We start from the raw sequence: 23,186 nt of genomic DNA on the forward strand, positions 1-23,186 counted from the left end.
CTAACATGTCAGTTACCTAATCTTCATTATTCAAATATTTCATGTCCATTTTTAAATGTCCATTCCGTAACTAATACTGTGAGCATTTTTTCTTAAATCAAAGGCGTGAATTTCTATTTTTCATATTTATAACTGGTTCATTTTATATTAAACTTATTATTCTTAAATCTTTAAATTTCAGAAGTGTATATAACACATGTTATCTTTCAGAAAGATAAAAGCAATTGAAACCAATTCATTTACTTTAAACACTGAAAAGAAAGTAATTGATTGTTCAGTATCACATTTGAACCCTGGGCTAGAGTCACTGGTGAATAATTTTATCATGAATCTGACTTCCACTAATAAATAAATACAGAGTAATTCAAACATTGTAACTGTAAGCTATTGGAATAAGCTCTTCAACATTTGACTACAAATAGTTGATTAATGATAATATTTTATGAGATTTTATACATGAATAAAAACATCAGAATTATTTATGAATTGATTAGTTTAAAGGTATGTGGTCAGTTGGATGGATGGTTCAATATAACTATGTTTGAACATAACAAATCTATAGAACAACTTACAGTAATATTATATTTAACCCTTTATTGAGAAGTACTTCTCTTCTGAGGCCAAATTGATTAAATTTTGAGTAAATAGAATTGTTAAATATTTTATTGCCCTTAGTAATTGTTAACCCACTAAATGCAAATATGACTTCTGGAGTTAGATAACATAGTTAACTGCATTATAGCAGTAAACAATGATTAACCTGCATCTATAAAAGTTATGTGAGCCACCAATACTGAGTCTAGTCAGACCTGATCAATTTAAAATTCTTTATATTAAAACCCCTCGATGAAACTTTATTCATGAACACTATAAACATTTTTATGTTATTAATTACATATCAACATTTTTATGATACTGTTCATTTGTAGCATTAATTCTTATTGAACTATGATTTACTTGGCTGCTGCAAGTTATAAATATATTTTCTATTTTAATGAAAGAAAGCAACTGCATAGAATATAAAATTTACAAAGGTTAGAATGCTGTGTCCTACGATTTTATATGTTTTTAACCTTTTAGACTTTAATTATAAATTACAATTACATAATTTTATAACTGTTCATGATTCTGCTAAGGGATTTATCTTGATATCAATGTGATTTTTTTTTTGCTTTTTGTTGTTGTTGAAAATAACAATTGTCTAATTGCACATTCATAGAATTATCTATTTGGTTTACATTAACAGCTAGAGGTATATGTGTACTTGAAAAAACAACAAATCACAGAATTGTGGTCTACTGGCCTCATAACCTATATTTATTATTTTGATTTTATTCACTTTATTAAGTCCTTTAATCCTTAAATGGATTATATCTTATTATATGCTATTCTATCTACTTCATTTCTTTAAGATCTATAAATAAACCTGTCATTTATTCTGACCATATTCCGAATATTGGACAATCAGCAAATTTGTTGCCAAATTAAAAACTACAGTCATGCTTCTATAATTATACCATCATCACATACTAAGTAAGTTATATAAATGATAAATATACAATGTAATAAATAATTGTTGAACTTTTTTTTTTAAATATTAATTTCATTCTCTTAATTGCGAACTCATTTGCTTACTTTCTACACGTATACAACATGACTGTATAATCTATGTCAAAACATAAGTACAACATAAATAAAAGGAATTTCAAATCTAATTACATGTAAACAAATACAACTTTTGGATGAGGAAAGAAAAGTTCTTATCCCCTAATTCAACATTATAATTCCTATAATCATTACTATATATGATTCCAACCACCACCATTTCAGATTACCTCCACATTTATATATATTATAATAAATATTTTTAATTATTGTTTATATTAGATACATGTTTAACATTCTTGTGCAAGGGATAGAACAAGCACATGAAAACAACATTCAGTCAAGATGCATACAAATATGCAATACATATATTTGAAATATTCTATAAACATATACCCATACCTGCTTTTGTAAATTTTGCCATGAAGAGCTAAGGTCATCAAACTTAGAGCTGCGAGATGCACTATGTGACCCTAGCAATGACCCTGAACCTCCAAGGCGTGACCTTGACCCAAAAGATGAACTGCGATCCCGTAACCCTTGGAGATGCGGATCTAGCAAGCTTGGAACACTCCGTGATAAATCCTAATATGGTGAAAACAAGCATAGGGTACAGAAATAAATAAACCACAACACAACACACAGAAATAGTGATAGTCTAACACACAAAATATACTGCTACCAAAGCTGTCTCACAACCCAAAGCAAAAACCAAACATTTTACATTCAAACTACATATAAGTTAGTTAAAAAGTCAACATATAAAAAACTTATGTTAAAATGTCAATCATTAATATCTTTCCGATACTTTTGCTATAAATCTTATTTCCTTTAAGAATTGATTTTCCTTTGACATAATGATTTGCTGACTTTCGCTTTTAGTAGCCAAAAGACATCTTATTCAATTCATGGGATAAAAATAGCTGAAATATTAATATTGATCACTTATCTGATAAGATATGAATATTGATTATTACTTTTTGAGGTTTAGCGATTGATTTTACAGCACTTGTAAATCTTAATTGAACTTGAATCTACCAGGTAAAAGGGGTACATGCAATAAATATATACATATTGGTTGATACATGTATGAGGCATGCTTGGGCTATGCAGTTACAGTCGAACATGCATAAAAGAACATGTATTTAAGGTGTTCATTGTCAAAACTGACAATATTTTAAAGAGTCTGCCTGCTATTACACAAGTTTGAAAGATATTTGGTTATTACTGATTCATATTTAACAAAGATTATTTTAATATTTATATTTAGTTCATGCATTTTATTTCATGTTAAGTAGCATTATTTTTCTAGCAAATCAAGTAGCTATATAAGAAATTTAAAAACCAATCATAGATGATTTCCCCTCAGTTATTTAAGCTACTTATGTGTTTGTTACAAAATTAGAGTAATAATAAATACACCAACCGGATCCCATGCTCCCTTGTTAGATTTGCCAAGCATTTCTTTGTTAGTGCTCCCTTTTGAACCCATTGACCTTATCTGACCTGATGTCAAAGACTTTGACAGTGGACCTGAATACTGGTCATCTTTATCCTCCTTCCTTGGTTTCAAACCTTTACTGTCTGGTGAAAGTGACCTGTGACCCCTTAACCTATCTAGAGATTTTGTCTTTGAAGCATTTCCTTCTGTTGACCTTGACCTTGGAGGCAATGTCAATGGAGATGGTGACCTTGGCATGTATGACTTTTTACTATCTCTCTGATACATAGAGCTTGGTTCCTGCTCAACTAGTTTTAAATCAAGGTCTTGTCCAACAGAATGTTCACCTTTTACTGGACCTTTAATCCTTTGTTGACTGTCATCTTTAATTCTAAATGATTTATCTTTAGCATTAGTTCTTTGACTTGGATCTGTATTAAAATCATTTGCCAAGCTGTCAAAAGATTTCTTTGTTTGATCTTTTTCATCATCCCTGTCCATTCCAAGTTTTGAAGCTAAATATTTGGACCTAGGTTTATATGGTGAAAGAGCTTCTGCTTTTCTTTGTTTAAGGGCTAAAATTTCCTCTGGAATTTCCTCTTTAGATGCATGTCCCATTGGTTGCTTTTCTTTAGATGACCTTTGTGAGGGAATAATTTGATTGGTCAATGAAGATGAAGGTGATGCTGTCATTGGATGAGATGTTAGTGAAGCTGTATCACCACCTTCAGAGTCAGTCATTCTAGGTTCATCAGAGCTTCCAGATTTTACACTTCCAATATCACTCATATCATAAGAAGATCTAAGGGACTTAGATTTAGGCTGTCCCTTGTTAACTCTGTCAGAACTATGCCCTCTCTTTGGAGACATAATGTATGTACCTGGAATTTCAATTGATAATTCCATTGTTTCACTATCTGGTAGAGATGGTTCAGAATATGGCCTCAGACCTTCTGATAAACTTCTTTGTGAACCCCTAGATGTTGGTGAGGAGAAATTAAAACCACTATCAAACTGTGTTTGATCCTTGTCATCAATATGTGACTCAGATAATGGTGTACTTCTTGGAGAAAGGCTAACATTAGGTCTAATTCTAGTAGCACCTGTTGTTGGTAACATAACTGATGGGTTAGATTTTGATAAAGACATATCAACAACAGGTTTAATTCTGTCACTTTTTGTGGGTGAAAATTTGCCAGGACCTTCTGGTAAATCAGAATTTCTATAAGCTAATTCAGTAGTTTCATTCCATGGTAACCCTGTGTCATCATCAGCAATGGATGCATCGAAAGGTCCAAGACCATCCTTGAATAGTTTAAGAGGATTTTGATATTGATATTTAATACTATGGTCAGGTGATCTTGGTGATGAAAGCGGTGAAACATAAGGTTGTAGAGGAGCATTTAAAGTGTTAACAAGGTCAAGTACACGTGTCTCACGATCTCCAGTATGGTAAAGTTTTCTAGCACAGAGGGGTCCTAGGTCAGCACTCCTCTCAGCTAAATAATGACTTTTCTCACTTATTTCATTGATTCTAGCCTGGTAAACTTTAATTTGCTGAGCTAATTCCTGTAAAAAGCCCCAAAACCAAAAATATCAAGCATTAAAACACATGCAAACTAAACAACACACAAAACATGCACAGTTTATATTTAGTGACATCAAATTAAAACCATAACCAAAACTGGAAAAAAAGTTTATTGAGGTAGAAAACTTATACATATAATCTTCTCAATAATACAGGAAGGTTTACTTCCCCTTCAAAGTGTTATATACAAGTGTAGTAAACACAAATAATATACTGTTTACATTGTACTTCTAAATTCTTTATAGTAAAAAGATTTAATCATGTTTTTAAATAAATTTTCAAAGATCAATAAATGTCATCAAGAAATTCCTTAAACAATCCTGAATTCAAATGGTAATATCTTATCAGCAGAGAGCTCCTTTTGGCACTATTTCAAAATCATTCAACTTCTTGAATCAGATTTCACGGGGTTAAACAAAGCTTTACTAAGACTTGTAACTCATGAAATATCTCTGGGTATTGTTAAATGCTGCATGAAGTTAAAGTTAAATCATGTGATCAAACAACTATCTGATTACAAAACAGATATTGTTTCTGACAATAAGTACATGATGGGTGTGTATATTGATAAATGACTTGACAGTTAGTGGGGTAAACTCTGATAGTTGGTGAAGAAGTTGTTAAAAAAGAAACAATTAATACTACAAAATATATAAAATATATCATATATACAGCCTATATTTAAATACTATATTGCAATAATGTGATTGTCCATGATTGAAAAATTATTCCTTCTTCACTGAAGTTTTTTAAATTTTTTAAGACAATCAAATAATATTTTATCATACCCATACATTTATAAAGCTAACTTGTATTTTTGACAAAGTTGTTGTCCTATAATTTAAATCATCAACTTGAGAACGAAGAGTACTTTCTTTAACAAAAGAATTGATTTTCCCATACAAATTATGAGTACAAATTATAGATAATTATTTTCTTTAGAAAATACAAAACTTCCACTATAAACAAAACATGGTTACAATAATTGTTCATATTGTAAATCATGACTAATTATTATTGAATGGTTTGAAGAAAAACTTTAACTACAATTATTTCAGATAGAATGAAAATAGAGGCTTTAAATCATGGGAAGTCCTTATTAATTATCAATGAAATATTGTAAATGGAAACATAAGAATAAATAATTCTAATCCTTGAGCTCTATTTCCTAAAAGGACATGCACATACATCTTAATAAATGAAGCCTGGTACTTTTTCATTAACATTAATGAAAGAAGATAATATCACAATGTCCAGTTTTGGTTTACTTGGTTAGTGCTCAAAATAAATGCAATTAAAACCTGTGTTAATTACGTATCTGTCAAGTTCAGCTCAGCCTCAATATATGCAAATATCTAAGCTACAAAAACACACTATGGTAAGTCAAGCAGACTTGCAGAGCACACAAACACCAGTCCTCTAGTTGCTAGAAGCCATCAATTTTACTGTGACATACCGGTTAACATTAAAGTTATATTACTAGTTTGATATGTAAACAAGTAGTTAGATCTATTATAACATTGTTTCTCACTATCTTTTAGTTAACAACTATATTATACACAAGGGACATTGTTTAAATTAAAGTTTAATACAAATAGAGGTAACTTTTACAGTGAAGAAGACTATGACAAAAAGAAAGATGACAAATTATTATAATCATTCTAAGACAATTAAAAAGTATTTAACATTTTTGTAAACTACTTCAACTTACTGGAATAAAAACTGGTTTCCACATTTCTATGTTTTCTGTTCGCCAAGTTTGATCACCAACGAAAATCAAATTTGAAAATTTCCAACTATCGTTTCCTTGGTAACCTATCAAGTTTTTAAGTTCATCATCTGGTTCCTGATAAATTATTCCAAGTATCCATGCAACAACACTAACCATATAGAGCCATGTTAAACTAGAAGTTACTCTAGTGCTCCTTGTTCGAAACAATAGAACTAATATTCCTTAGATACAATGCCTTAACAAAATATTCTGGATAATTTCCAATCATTTTATTTTAGTAACTGCACACTTGTCAATTATTTTGGCCAAGTAAGCTGTTTTAATTCATATCTTACAAAGTTCTCATTTTAATAGAATAAAATTTGGCAAAACTCACAAATATATCAAAACAGCCAACCATAAGTTTATTATATTAGTAAATGTATCAGAAAAATCTAACATGTTTAGATCTGCAGTCTTATGATAACCCACTAATTACAATGCCATATAATTAATTAACAAAGACTCTTTTGATTGGTTAAAACAAAATGCTGAGTGTCATATGATAAGGAATTTGATAGGTCACTTGGTAGTTGGAATATTGACAAATTTGATTTATAACCAGTAGTAAAATTTATTTTAATGCTGGTGCAACTTGTAGAAATAATTTCCAGAGAAAATTTTCATAAGTAATAAAATCCAAAATATTTGAATACTTTTAATACAAAAAGAGTAAAAAGTTTAACCAAAGTGCTTAAAAATTCTAAGAGGTGTGAAGTTGTTTACATAAAGATGTGGGAAAAATAAGGAAAAAGACTACTGCAAAAAGGAAATTTTAGGAGTGGAATTGTGAAATCTGAAGAAAGTAAATGTTTAAACATAATATCTAATGGAATTTACCATATAAATAAACAAGTCAAAATGATGTATTCATTGAACTACAAATTCCTGGAATAACAACATGCATGCATGTATACTGGTTGCATCATTCCAAGTTAATGAATGATATAAATGATATAATACACAAGCTAATTGTGCATCTCTAATGTTTGTACTTACATTGCGTTCTGTTATCTGTGCCTTTAAATCATCAACACTGCTGGCCAGAATTGGAGACCCAAGAAGTCTTTCCTGTGATTCGTTGATTGATGATGAGAGTGATCGTAATTCAGCCTCGTAACGATCTTGCTGATCTACAGCTTCCCGTAATTCATCACGATCAGTGCGAGCCTGGTCAAGGAGTGTGTTTATCTCGGCAGCAAGATTAGTGTTGTGAAGTCGAGATTCTTCTCCTACAGCGGCATGTAGCTCGGCATGCTTTTCTAACACATAGAGTGCTTTCCCTTTATGACCCTCTATGTCACTAATGAGATTCTGAAATATAAAAACCAAGTTATCAAAGTTAATATTTATTTAATGGAAAAATAAAACACTCTTGGTTGTATACCTTTGTGTCAGATTATTATACACTTGTATATTATAACTGCAACAAACTGAACTTCTGAATTCATTAAATTCCTATTTCTTCCATATGCTGTTATATACATAATAATGATTAAGACTTTCAAACTTTATGAAATAACACAGCATTTTATATAAATGATTACAAGCAGTTTTATTTTCAATATTAGAAAATATTCAATTTTTTTCCATGTTTATATCCAAACTTTCCCTATTTTCTCTCATATTTTTCATGACATGAATAAAATATATCTACAACTTAATGTGAAATTATTTAACTTCGAGTACACACCTCTTGCATGTGAAGCTGATCTTTTAGTGTCAATGTATCATCTCTCATTGTAAGATGGGCTCTTGTTTTCTCCATCCATTGTTTAATATCTGCCAGTTCTATTTCATACTCTTCTATCTGTTCATTGACATCTTCCAGGTCATTCACCTTGTCTGTAGTTTTTGCCCTTACATCAAACGTTTTATGACTCAGATCAGCAAGCTTCTCCATCTGAGGAACTGTGTCACACAGAGGCTCCATTTGTTTCACTAAAGCATTCAGATGACCAAGTCTCTTCTGCTGCTGCTCCGACTCCTTCAAAAGCTTCTGCAAATGTTAAAAAGATCTTTCTTTAACAACTCTGGAAATATTTCTTTCTTTGCAATGATCATTACAATTTATCATTTTTAATACAAGTACTACCAGTAATTCATATAAAATGTAACAGAGTACAATGTAGTATTATACAAAATCAAAATGAAAATGAGACAAAATAATTATAACCATCAATAATTATTTTAACAATAAAAGGCCCTTTAAAACTTGCATTGTGAAGAATATAACAAAAATAACAAAGATGCTATCACTGTTCCTTATTTCAAAGACTGTAATTATCATATGTAATAGTGACAAGTTGTTTTATACTTTATAGTTGATAACAAATCTTTAATTCAATGCTTCTTTTTGAACTTATTATCTCATACCTATTGAAAAATCAAAGTGTCCAAATAAAACATGGGTACTTGATAAAGGATTTTAAATTGGGAATTTAAAGCATAAAATGTTGATTTATAGGACAATTGTAGTGGTAATATACAACATTATTAAAACTTAAGTTTTATAACATCTTAGTTTATCTTTAGGCATGCTTCTTCAACTTGATATTGCTTTAAACTTTAAAGTTTTTGTAGAACTCAAAATAATCAAATAAGTTTTTCAAATAAATTTATGGCTGTTGTAGGTAATGGATGTTTAATATAAACCAGGGTGAAAGTCACTTTTAATATATTCCTTTTTGTACAAGCAATATGCTTGATGTTTAGTTATCATAAGCAAATCTTCATTAAAAATTTTGCATATTCTTTACATAAAACATTAGGCACATTTCACATGGTCTTAATCAAATAAATTCCATAGCGCCCACTTTATGCATCACTGGAATATTGGATTTAATGGTATATCAAGTTCTGTAATAAAACCGAGCCCATTTTATGTAAATCACTATTTACTCTGGTTACATAATTCAATATCTTAAATCACATAACTGCAATACATTAAAAAGATGCAACGTTCTCTCACACCTGCAAAATACCATTATTCTTATTATTTACTATATTCATTTGTGTACGAAATTCTTTAATAGATAACATTTACTACAAGTTAGAGATAAGAACTGACCTTGCTAGATTTAAGTTGGTCCCTGACTTTGTCAAAGTCTACCCAGGTTGGTTCTACAGTTATCTGTTCTTCTGACTGTTCTAACCATCTCTCTATAGCTTCTGCTGTCTCTGTAAAACTTTTAGCAAGCTGATCAGCCTCTTTCAGTTGTCTCGTCTTTTCCCCCGCCTTTGTTTGTACCGTAGACCAGGATCTGTTGGTGTCGGCTAGAGCTTTTTGTATGGTCTGTTTCTCTACAGGGTCTGAACTGTGTTTGATGAGGTCACTACCTTTGGTGCGGAGGGTATCTAACTTCTTCTTGAATGGATCAAACTCTCCAAGCAACTCCTGCAAAGCAACATAACTCTTAAAGTAAATGTTTCAGAGATTACCTAAATCAAATATTCTATGGAATGAAATTTTAAAAAATACTACACAATAACATACAATCTTTTACATCAAGCCATTTCTTTATAATATTGTTATATCCTACAAAGAATCATCTTAATTTAATGTCACTGAATTCGAAAAAAGTTGTTAGGAGGTAATGGAAAAAGTAACAAAAATCACGTAAAATTATCACTCTTAATTCACCTCAATTTTTAGACGTACAAATCTCCCTCTAGGCTCCATTGTAAAATTTCCTTTTTGTTTATTTTTCTTAAATCATTGATTTATATGTATTTGCTAGTGTCTTATAGCTTAAAATTCACTGCTTTTGCTACATTACAAGCTTGTCTGTGCCTTTCATTTACACAATAACACATCAAATGAATGAGAATGTATCAAGTGATAACATTTTATAAGGAAACAAGGGGCAAATGAATTAGAGACAAAATGCTAAGCTTTCTTCAGAAAAGTGTCTTCAGACCTTATCAAAATTCCCTTTACGAGTGTCAACACCTTTTAAATTAAATGAACAAGGTTGAAAGTCATGTTTGTAAATATCTTGGCCTTCTATTCAGAAACAATTGGTCGATGTTTAGGGCTAGTTTCTTGAGAATTTAAAACCTCTGATAGTCTGAAGGTAAACAATGATTAAACTACATTTTGTGTATAACATAAAGCACTATCACATACTTCTTGTAGGAGTCAGTTAAACCTAGGAGTAACTTACAACCAACAGAATAATATGGGGGAATATTGGAGATATTTGATTTCATTCAATTAGATTATCAGTACCTGCTGCATAAATTAATCATGAGAAAGAAAAGAATTCTATTAAAGAATGTTCAGTGGGTAATATACTGGTCCATTGGTTAACAATTTACAGGAAACTAATTAATTAAATATTTATATGAAACATTTAAACCAGTGTGACTTGTGATCCAAAGCAGTAAAAAAAGTCATTTACGCTAAACGAAAGACTGACTGTACTGAACTGTATTTTCTAAATGGGCAGATTAGTCTGGCAGTAAGTTAGCCTTTTTTCAATTATGAATAATCTATGAACAAATAAATGAAAAAAAAAAAGGTTTTGATATAAAACCACAATGTCATATTGTCATATATATAATATTCTCAACATAAATATTAGAGTCAAAGACACTCAAGGTCAGCTGTAATAATTAATTATGATGGCTGAAAAAGCTATACCTTTTTGAAAATAATGCTTACTTAAGGTAAAACTGTTTAACTACCTATAATCGATTAGAAAAAAATCTTAACTTTGATATGCATTTAAATTCAAGGCTAACTTTATATCAAACTTCGAGATTTTTTCTCCATTAAGCTAAACTTAAATTTAATATCTTATACGCTACTATAGATTTGTTAATTTAAAAAGTATATTTGACACTGATGTTTTTGTCATTGATAAACTCCATTAATAGATTGTATTTTTCAAGTTTAAATGTAAATACTCGTGATCGGGCCAATTAAGATATAAATCTTCTCATCAATGACAGAAAGTCTTAAACGCTACTGCTAATATGTTAATATACACTCGATCCATTCTTGTCCCATTTTATTTTCAGATCTATATTTCAAGTACTAATGTACACAGCTGCAATACTTTAGATTTTAAAGCATATTTTACAATACTTTTAAACTTTGCTTCAACATTTTAAAATAAAATTGAAGAATAGGAAATAATATTAATAAAAGTACAATGACAGAATTCGAAATGTTGCAAGCTTTGTACAACTGAGTATAAGACCATCACCATAGGTGCAGTAATATGTTAACTCTTACTGAATTTAGGACTTAACCCATTACTGCACTAAGGTGATGAAACAAGGATTGCATTGTGGAATGATGCATGCTCCAAGCACCGCCCTTTGAAAAATATACATTAAGGCCTTAAAGATTTTACAAGTTACAACAATTGTTTAATATGTCCTTGTTAAATAATTTTAATCTTAAAGTCACAATAGAATTAATCCAAATTTGAAGAAATCACAAAAATTTGACACATTAAACATGCTGTAAAAACTCCCAAGTTCAATAGTTTTGTATTTATGCTTGCAGCTTAATCCGTTCAATAACTTCATTTCATCGTCAACTCCACAATAAAACATGTACGGTAATTTTCAACATCATATCAATTTACAGTAGCTTTAAAACTCTCTCATAAAAATAACCTATTGTTGATTCTGTGCCAGCAAAAAGCAATTACTTACAACAATGTATAATATCAATACTCCAAGTATGGCATTGTTTAAAAATCCGAAAAACCAAGGGGTGAAAATTACGATCGCCACCAATATCTCAAACATTGATAACGATAATGAGAGTGAAAATTGTATTTGATCTACGATCATTACATACCCGACTACTTGAAAATCAAAATTGCCGTTTATGCAAAAAATGAGTGGAAATATAATAGAAAATTGTGTCAGTGTACAATGCACTTATATATCCCCCTAAACAACACCGATTTTAAACAGATTCACATTTAGAAAACTAAAATAGCTCTGGCTTAAATCCAAAATAGATACTGAACTTTAGCACTAGATTAGTAAAATAACGAAAGAATCTTTAAACTAAAATGGAAATATTTTTCAATGAAAGAATGTAAAAAGCTGATATATAAACAATTAATTACCTATCATTTTATGTAGGTTTATATTGAACTGGATAAGATTTCAGTTTAATGTCATTCATCTTAAATCATCGCTTATCAAAATCTTGTTAATCCTATTTCGGAATCTTATAAAATACGACATGGAATCTTTAACCTCATTCAACTTTTATCTCAAAATTCCAAATCTCCTTTCATAAAAATAGACACAAATCAATAAATCTAGGTTTACAAAATTAAAATTCTTTAGAAAAGTCATACCTGACTATTTAATTAGCCAATGGTCGACCATCTACCAATACATTTTAACTATTCAACAGTTTAACCCTGATTTTATCACTAGACTGAATTAAATGAAATATTTTTTCTTCAGATAATGTATGCCCCATTTAAACTCTTTTACCATCTGAATTTCAGAAAGTTTGAGATAAATGGTCTTACAGTGTGGCATATAACATATACAGCAAAATGGTGTTAAGTCGAATATCAACAAACAAGAAAGATATCTAATTCAATACAGGCAGCTCAATTCTACAAATGGTCAACTTTAAAGACTGTTTACTTTAATCTTTTAAACATACAGAAAATTACGCTACAAATAAATGCCACACTTATTTTCCCAATTATCTACTACAACTAAAGTTTATTGCTGACTATATCAAACTTTAATGCAAACTTGTATAACTTAAACCAAATTCTATCTGAATGGAAAATAATGTGAAATTTAAGAGTGCTATAATTTAAGTAAACAAGAAAATAAAAACTTCCATTAATAATTCATTTAAATCGCCCAAGTTAAACATGATGGGCAGAATTTTAACTACTTATAAGGTCAAAGTATAGATAGGTAGTTTTCTCTGTTTTTCTGAAAAACATGAAAAAGCCTGTTACAATTTTCACGCCCACATTGAAGGTAGCTTAATGATACCACTTTATTTCATGCTTTCCAGTGTTTTATTACAATATATCAGATGATTATATTCTGATAAACCACTAGTGAAATTTATAAAATATAATTTTCACTGTAGCCGGACTATATCTAAATGCGAATGAAAAGAAAATCATAACCAAATGGAATAACAGGCAGAAATAAATGCCGTCATACGTAAATTTGCTTATTTAGGAAAAGAAAGTCAATGTCATCATTTATCATGTTAAAATTTAACAAAATTAGAAAAATTTAACAGAACTATATTTCAAAACTTACGATGTGACGTCATGCTATAACGACGTCACATAAGAAAATGCGCGACGTTACGCGGCAAAATCAGTAAAGAAATACTTAAAATCACTTAAAAAGCATGAAATAAAAAGAAAATTTGTTTGTTTTACATATAAGATTGAAATATATTTCATTCGTGAACACCAGCTATTATATTTTCACTCGTGGCTACGCCACTCGTGAAAATATTGCATCTGGTGTTCACTCAGTGAAATTATATTTCAATCTTACATGCAAAACAAACAAATATCATCTATGTCCTAATAATATATGTGAAGAATTACAGTATACTGTTCTTTTCTTGAAGCTACATTTTCTAAAAAAACTAGTCGGACCATTGCAGAACAATACTATTTCTGTATATCTTTTTGAAAAATAATGTTCAAAGTTGTTAAGTTTAATCAAGCAAAAAAGGCTTTAATGATTTTATGGAAATATCTTGCGTACAAAATAAATTTCAGATTAGTTTTATCCAAAATTGATATTTCTTCACCAGTACATGCAAACTTATCAATTCTTCCTTCTAACCTAATCAATCTTTCTATGTAGCATATAAACATGTTATAACTAGTCTCATCAGAATATATAACAGGTACAGCCTTAACAGACATCTTGTTACACTCAAATTAACTTTGATAACTGACCCTTCAAGAATACCAAGATTTATTATGAAACAACAGGACATAATATATTACAGCAATGATATGCGAATGACAGAGTACCAGAACAGATATCAACAAACAAGAGGGATATCATCCAATACAGTCAGTTCAATTCTACAAGTGGTCAACTTTGAATGCTTTTATTGCAAAGTCAAATGATGTTTTCTTACTGACCAACTCCAACTAAACTTTAAACACAGAAAATCAATTTGAGCTGAATTGATATTGACCATATCACAGAGTTTCAAGTAATTTATTTACCAAGTTTGAGTATGTAGCAATTTGCACTTAAGATACAAAGAAACCTTACATTTTGTGTAATTGAAGAATAAACTGTTCTTCATAATTAATTATTATATTGCTCAACAGCACATAACTGTTCACAAGATAAACAACACACATTTTGGTTAGCTAATGATGTGTATTTTTGGAATCTTGAAGTGTCTTTAAGTAAACAAATGTAATATGGCCATTCTCTATTTTTTCTTTATAAATGCTCCAATATACAATATTTCAGGTACAGACTGACATCTAAGAATAATCTGTAAGGTGAGCTTGGTAATGTCCTGAAATGAAAATATTCAACATCCTTGTCTGGATTTAAACTCAAAGCAATGAGGGGAATGATGTTAGTATGAAAAGGTCTAGACTAAATATAGTTTGAAACAGTCAGAGATATACAAAAACTTACCTCATGTCTATAAATAGCTTCAGGAATGTCTATGACTCTGTCTTGTAGTTGTTCCTGGGCTTGTGACAGCCATGTGGTCACCAGTCGTAATTCTGTGCTGTAAGCCTTGCGGTCTTCCTTCAAGTGTAAAATCTCCTCTTCTTTGATTGCCATGGTAGCATTAACTTCCTGTTCTAAGGCAGCCATGATGGAATATTGTTCCTGGAGCTCATGGGGAACTGATCGACCTTGTGACCTGAACTTTGTCTCATGAAGCTGAGCCATGTGACGCATCTGTTCCATACGTATAGCAATCTCTTGTTCTGATAACTGTAAATAAAGATAAATATTAATAAATAAAACCTTTACAAAATTAAAAGTTTTCTTTGGGTAGCATTTAGTCATGCCAATACTTAGAAGGTTAACTGGTAGTTTTCTTGCCTTACTGGTGTAGGAAAATCTTAGATCTCCAAACATGAATTATCTTTGGCAAGAGCCAGTACCTGAACAGAACAACAACAATCCACAAGCTAAATAGCTTACATGCATAACAAAAACAAAACTTACCCAATCATTGTCATCACAAGGAATTATATAGTCAAAATCATAATCATACAGAAAACTTCAGCATCAACTATTTGTGTTATATAAGTAAGTAAAAACATCTTTTTGCAGCCATCATTAAAATCATCAATTTAAAAAACATGTAGTGAAGTTATTGTGACCAACCTTAAGTTTTTCTATCTTCTCCATTGCAATAGGTTCTTCCATACATGGAGCTAACTGTGCCAGTTCTACCTTGGTTTCTGTCAGCCACTCTACAGTTTGTTTGGCTTCTGTGTTAAATCCTTCTCTATCATCAACCTCTTCCTGTAGTAACTGTCTGTGCTCATTAGCACTATCCCCAATCCTGAATTGAAAATAAAATATTTACTTTTTTCTTAATACAGCAAAACTAATTCTATGTATGAAAAATGATATTTTTACTCTTGCGAATTTTTTATAATTTAATTAAATAGTCAAAGAGTAAAACTGATGCACATTCTGATTGGCCACAATCTTTTAACAATTCTTAGTCTGGATTTATTGATACTTACCTGACATTTGCATAATTTAGACATCACAAATACTTTACTTGTTTATTTTTACTTATAGTTCCATTAACAATTAAAGGGAGGCAACCTAATGTAAATTAGAATATTAGTTTATGTACAGTATTTTTACCAGCCATGTTGGACAGAAATATCTGATTATAGAATCTGAAGATGTTATTTTTATATGAAGTAAGATGTAATGCAGGAAAGTATGTACCGTTCATATTTTTCCAGCATTGCCATAACGATATCCTGTGACTGTACTTTGGCCTCAGCAGTGGGCAGATTTTTCTGAAGTTGGTGTGCACACTTCTTTAATGCTGTAATCTTTGGTTCAGCTACTTCTAGTAACTCTAATAACTCCTGAAATGTAAAAATATCATACATCAATATACATTTATATAAGTATCATTTTTACAGGTATTCCTTTAACATTTTTACTCTTCTCAAAATTTTCAAAACCATTAATCACTTTTAGTAAAAATTTTGATTAAGTTCTGACTAAATAGCAAATAATGCAGACTATGATCAGACGGCACAGATAATTATGCAAACTGATCTTGGTCTGCACTGGTCCCATCAGTAGACTCAGTTGCAGCCAGCAAGCAATAGGGTTAAATTCTCTAAAATTCAGCATAATAAAAATATGCATGGAATTTTGTAACTGATTATTTTGCAAAATTATAGCATAAAATTGTCTATTTTTCCCTCTTTTGCCCATGTTATAACGGGGCCAAAACCATGCGTTAACATAGTCACGCGCTCTTGTTATAGCACGGTTTTACCTATGCGCAATACATACAGGGCCCAGTAAACTAACAAAAAAATGACGATTTGGCCTCTTTGCCAGAGTTGATATATCATGCGCTCTTGTTATATTGGAATTATTGATTCGAGGGCCTCAGTCGCATAAACGGATTCAAGTAATTATGCCGGCAATACGGCGTATAGACATCGCCGCTAATCTTAGTTATCGCCCTTTCTAAGTAAACGGACAGTTGTCAATGTAAACAAATAGAATCTGTTATTCAGTTTAATCCCCCGATTAATTTACAAAACTAGAAAGCACAAAATGAATATGAGAAAACGTTGTTTTATTGATGTTTATAAAGATGTTCTGTATGTTTCTTTGAGAGAATGTTTATGCCTGAATTTTATTTAAACTTGCGTGCTTGGGAAAAAAAAAAACGATTCTGAAATTGAATCTGATCACTGATGTCACTGATCTTTTTTTCTACCGCCAATCTGTAATCCTTCTAGGAATTTCTGAGGCGCCTGTTTTGTCTTGGGTAGAGTTATGTTATTTTTTTTTCCATATGTTAATATATCTCCAAAGTTAAGCTTTGTTAAATCAATTAAAATTCGAAATTTCGTTCGGTTCCAAATTTGTTGGCCCCGGAAAAAATAAAACGCATACGTAAAACATGAAGAGTTGGATAAATACCGTTCTTGAAAGCACAAGGATTTAATGTTTGTGTTTTGTATATAATATACATCATGAATCTGTTTTAAAATTTTATGCTATAATAGCGTCAACGCACGTTTATTACGTGTTATAAAGTCTGCAGAGTCCCTCAGAACTGTTATATTATATTACCAGAACCAAAGAAAAATAAAGCGTTTTTTTAACAAGGTTGTATAAAAATAAAAAAGCTTGTACCTGTGTCTGGTTTAACTGGGCCACCAGTTCTGGACATTTCACAGTGTCAAGATCAACTGGTGTGGGCAATTTGGCCTCAGCTTGATCTAGAATCTGGTCAACTGTTCCCAGTAATGTTGTGTAGTCTTCATAATGGGCTTCAAGATCCTTTATTGTAAAATTATAATCAATGAAAACAATCCAAGGGAGACAAATCTTTGTACAAGATTCAATTATGCTTTAAAGTGCTTAACTGCTATTGAAGGTCTTTTGAAATTAATGCAAAATTCATTCAAATTATCTCATGTTGTTGTCCAATTTCGAACTATATTTTCAACTAAAATACACCTAAACTGACTAACAATAGATCCAATAATCCAGAAATCTTATATACTGCTTTCTTGACATTGACTATTTTCATTAAAAAAAATTTAAGAGCTTAGTATGGATGACACAATTTACTGAATTGTTTAAAACTTTTATTTAATTTTTGTAGAAATATACAATTTTAATAGTGTTATGTAATTACCTGTAAAGACATTTGTTTTGCCTCTGTTTTAGATACAAGATTCTTCCATCGTTCATTCACTTCTGCCAGCAGTCCGTGAATAAACAATTTACTTTTCTCTGTTGCCTCACGATCAAGGTCATGTGACCTATCGTTGATGTCTGCGATAGCTGGTCTAAGACTCTCAGCTTTCTCAATAAAGAGCTAAAATATATAAAATAACAGGTTTGAAATATTAAATTATAATACAATGTAAACTTACATTACACCTATAAAACTTTCTGACAAATTTGTAATACACTATCATGGTTTTAAAAGCACCTGAAATACTTTAAACAATGAAAAAACTCTGAATACATATTCTTATGTCAAACAAAATATTCTATGGTAACTGTCACAAAATTTACATTGTATTCTCTTTTTTGTAAAGAATGGTTTTCTTATTACTATTATAAGTTAATGCAGTGTTATTGTACAGAAGGTTTACCTTCGTCTCTTGTAGATGTTTGTTAATATTTGAAGGTGTATTAAGTGGAACATTGTCCAGGGCCTCCCACTCATCTTCTAACATGTGTAGGTCAGAGGTCACCTGCATAACAACCTCCTGAAATATACAAAAAGCTTACTTTAATACCTCCAAATAAAATACCACTTCATGGTAATACTTCACATTTAAATGTAACTCTTTTGGCCAAGTCTAAAGTTGCACAAATATGGGGAAAGCCATATGATGAATTTTAAGCTTTACAGATGAAGAAAAACAACCTCGAACAGTAATAATTGTTTAAAGTGTAATATTATATCTGATCACAATGATATTGCATTTTTACAAATATCAATTCCTTTTTTATGTTAAAAATAAGTATCAAAAAACAAAAATACAAGAAAGCCAGTAAATAATATTATCACACAGTAACTATATAATTTTTATCATTCATCTGGTGGTCATGAAAAACAACAAGAATTTTTCCACCTTGAAGTTGACCATACCTGGTACTCATTCCATTCTTGAGCCTTCTTCTCCATGTTAGATTGTTGTCTGTGTGAGGAGGCCATGATGTTAGCTAGTTTCTGACTGGTATTTTTCAGGGACTGTCTCAAAGTTTCTGTGTCATTCATATCTAATGTAGGCAGCAGACGTTCGGATAACTCCATCACTTGTTCCATCTCATCCTGACACATGCTCGCCTCAGAGAAATAGTCCTACAATAAAACAATAAACAGTAAGTACAGACTTTTTTTTTCATTTCTCTTAAAAAAAGAAAATATTCCAAAATTACAAACATTGCTTCATAGAGTAAATGGAGTGTTCAATTTAAGTTATATAAAACCTTTATCAATTAACTACCTTGTAAATAGATAGGCTTTTTGCATAGCTCTCACATGCATATCCCATCTATTTCATAATAACATTTTAATGCACAATATAAACAAAAGACTTAAAATAATAACTTGTCCTTGACAAAAAAGAAAAATGTGTTTAAACCATTTAAAGATGGATGGGACAAGTTTCCATGCCCATTAATTCAAAGCTTTCCTAAAAAAGTCACAAAAATAAAGATATGAAAATAAGCTTTTAGCAAAGTTATAACATATACCTTATGTTCACTGATGGTATCATTAAGTGTATCATAGTCAAGTCCTTCATAACCCGAGTCTAGAAGTTCCTCGGCACCTTGTATCCAGTCAGTAATCTGTTTCATAGATACCTCTAACTGCATCCTGTCAGCAGATGCCTCCACCAAATACTGCTCCTTTTTAGCAATGGCACCCTATATATATATAGTAATATACAATTGATAGTTATAATTCCACTACATACTGGATAGACAGATATCTGTACATAATTAAAATTAATACCATCAAAGGGTTGTATCAGAAAATTAAAAGAGTACAACTTAATTGCTAATAAGACATCTTTCCTTTTTTATCTTGTTGCATGATGAACTTAAATACAAAGTTTCATTGCAAATGCTTTTGAAATAATTCAAAATAAAGATCTGGACACCTTAATTCTATTGCACTCCACAACGCAATATTACAATTCATTTGAGAGTTGAAATAGATCCTTTGAGTTTCTTTTGTATATATGAATTTGCAGAAATATGACAAAAAACAACATATTGGTTAAAATTACATGTAAATCATATAAAAACAGAATTTGCAGAAATTACCATATATTGTGACATTTAAAAAAACATGTTAACATGTTAAGTAAGAATGTTTTTATTATAAAAGGTAAAGACACAAACTTTAATGCTATCTTCCAGGTTATCAATCTGCTCAAGTTTCTCAGTAAGTTGATCAGGTATAGGTTCATCCATGTTCTTAAAGTGAGTTTTCTCAACTTCAGCTTTCATCTTGATCGTGTCAAGTTTGTCCAACGCATCTCTTGCCAGAGTCTGAAATATGCTGAGATAATAAGTTTCACAGAAACACCTGATTTTAGTGATTTTATATATCAAAATTAACCAGCAAGACAGAGCAGGGGCCAAAAAACCATACACATACATGTAAATAATACATTTAAAACTTCATACTATTAACATTCAGCTTTTTTTCATAGACTCTACTTATACTTATAATGTTTTTAGAAATGAAAACGAATTGTATTACCAGTAATTTCATAAATCATCTAACCTTAATTTGATTGTCCTACTGAACATTTTCTTGTTAGTAGAAATACACAGTATTTCCTTCTATCTATATTAGGACTGTGAAAAAACTTAATTTTGTGTGAGTAATTCCCTTCTTATTTCCTAGATTAAGTTATTACAACTACCAAAAGTTAATGTAAAAGTCAATGTAGCTACCAAAATATATTCAAATGATAAAAGTCAGTTGGAATCTATACACATAAAGTTAAATACTGTCCTGTAAATGCTAAAAGTGTTACAAATCATTAATTCATTAATTCTAGATTTATCAAAGGAAAAGTATTCCCAGGACTCCAGTATTAAAGAATGCTGAAAATGAATATATTTATAACACAATTTGTTGACATGTAAAATGCAGATATATGTGAAGCTGTGTTGACATGCAGTATCATACATGTATATATTGTTATATATAAGTGACCAGTACATGTATATATATATATATAATCTAATCATGCATCATTCACATTCCATTACTAAAATAATAAATTCTTCATCTTAACATTCATTTTTTTAAACAGTTCACATCAAGATATCTTGCTGGAATCTATTTTACTTTTCATGCAATTTTCTCAACCACAGAGAAATGTGAAAAATCACACGCTATATTGTGCAACACACTAAAAAAACAAAATGTAAGTTACTTCAATTAAATTCTATAACATCTCAAACTAAATCTGCACTGAATTATTTCTCTTTCTTTGTTTATCATGAAATAAATATCCAAACTAAATGAATTGCCATATAACCCTAATTGAAGTTGTTGAGAACAGTAACGATCAAAATTTTGCTAAAATCATGTTAAACTATCCTACACGGACAAATATAAGTACTCTTTAGTAAGATTTTTAGTTTTATTTATTTTTATTTCTATATAAACTATATTCAGTAGCCAGTCAATATACTGTAACAATACAGTTAGTTACAAGTTTTAGTGTCAATCACCTTGACTAATACTAACATTTATACAGCCAGCAATATAGAGTCTGGTCAGATTTAACAGAATGTTCAGGCTGGCAGGACTCTATAATGGTGACATAGACAACATATTATAATTCCACTAGCATTTAGAAAGTTAAGTGTAGTCATGTTATGGGGACAAAGTACTGATTATACAACACGACAGAATTCACCTCTGCTCGACTCCTTATTTCTGATAGCCTTTCTGTAAACTCCGCCTTCATTTCCTAATTCATGTATAAAATCACAACAAAAATAAATAAAACACACCCTAACAGACTAGTCTACATCATAATCAAGCAGGCCTGGTATTATTCATGTTAAGTTACAGAATTTGTTTAAAAGTTGACCATGAAGAATGCCTGTAACTTTAGTATACACTAGAGATCACTTGTGACACATAATTTCTGACAGAATCCTTTGTCTAAAGAGTTTGTGACCAAAAAATTAAAGTTTTTTATGAATAACTCTCTGTGGACATTACAGGTTATCATCAACTAAAAGTCTTCATTTTTTCAATGATATTTTTCAATAAATTATTTCCTATATAAAATGTTTTTACCAAATACAAGCACTATGGTTCACTTGATTTTTACTGTTTCTATGTCATGCATAAGTTCTGTTTTCATAGACATACTTTTATCAGTCTCCCTGACTTATTTCTAACTTATAAATATATAAACATTCTTAATGGATAGGAATATACAAATTTCTTCAAATCTACTGACTGTAAAGGTAAATATACAATAATAATGTTAGTATAAGCTACTATACCTAACTAAGTGACTGTGACAGCTTACAAACTTGGCCTGTTAAAACAGTTTTTTTCAAAATCTAATTAACCTAAAATAAAACATACCTGATGTTTCTGCAGAGATGATTTGACCTTTTTAGGGTCAAGGTCAAGAGATGAACAAGAAGCTAGCATTTCCTCTTTGGCATCTAGCCAATTCATGGTCTCTGTAACAAAACCTTCAAAGTCCTCCCTATTTCTCTGGATGGATTCACACTGTTTAGCTTTTCTATCGGCAATCTTCTTTAGCTCGTCAATCCGAGCCTTTATGTCATCAATCATGTTTGACACTGCCTGTGCATCCGTGCTGGTTCCCTCTATTCCTATCTGTTGTGCCCTATCTCCCATTTTAAAGAGCATGGGACCAGCTGATTGAAGTTTGGCAGATACAGCCTACGGTTAACATATATACATCATAGAGAAGCAGCATATTATATAAGCCATCATCCAAAGCATTATTATGTGGCATGACCATAAAAGCAATGAAATGTTGCTATCAAAATGC

General features: G+C 30.6%; 1 protein-coding gene across 1 annotated transcript in view; it reads right to left on the reverse strand.

Moving 5' to 3' along the window:
• LOC132726619 (nesprin-1-like) overlaps positions 1-23,186 on the reverse strand; it is a 60,924-nt gene that overhangs the window by 18,292 nt on the left and 19,446 nt on the right. The window contains exons 12-26 of the mRNA XM_060711962.1: positions 22,748-23,074; positions 22,062-22,115; positions 20,524-20,673; positions 19,870-20,043; positions 19,262-19,474; positions 18,759-18,875; positions 18,293-18,475; positions 17,785-17,931; positions 16,342-16,487; positions 15,760-15,940; positions 15,052-15,360; positions 9,476-9,802; positions 8,099-8,404; positions 7,405-7,719; positions 2,008-2,190 (exon numbers count right to left, since the gene is read on the reverse strand). Of these exons, the coding sequence (XP_060567945.1) occupies positions 2,008-2,190; positions 7,405-7,719; positions 8,099-8,404; positions 9,476-9,802; positions 15,052-15,360; positions 15,760-15,940; positions 16,342-16,487; positions 17,785-17,931; positions 18,293-18,475; positions 18,759-18,875; positions 19,262-19,474; positions 19,870-20,043; positions 20,524-20,673; positions 22,062-22,115; positions 22,748-23,074 (3,132 nt within the window). The remainder of the gene's footprint in view (positions 1-2,007; positions 2,191-7,404; positions 7,720-8,098; positions 8,405-9,475; positions 9,803-15,051; positions 15,361-15,759; positions 15,941-16,341; positions 16,488-17,784; positions 17,932-18,292; positions 18,476-18,758; positions 18,876-19,261; positions 19,475-19,869; positions 20,044-20,523; positions 20,674-22,061; positions 22,116-22,747; positions 23,075-23,186) is intronic.

The sequence above is a fragment of the Ruditapes philippinarum genome, unplaced genomic scaffold (genome assembly GCF_026571515.1).
Source record: "Ruditapes philippinarum isolate M1 unplaced genomic scaffold, ASM2657151v2 ctg1760_1_1_1_1, whole genome shotgun sequence".
NCBI classification, from domain to species: domain Eukaryota; kingdom Metazoa; phylum Mollusca; class Bivalvia; order Venerida; family Veneridae; genus Ruditapes; species Ruditapes philippinarum.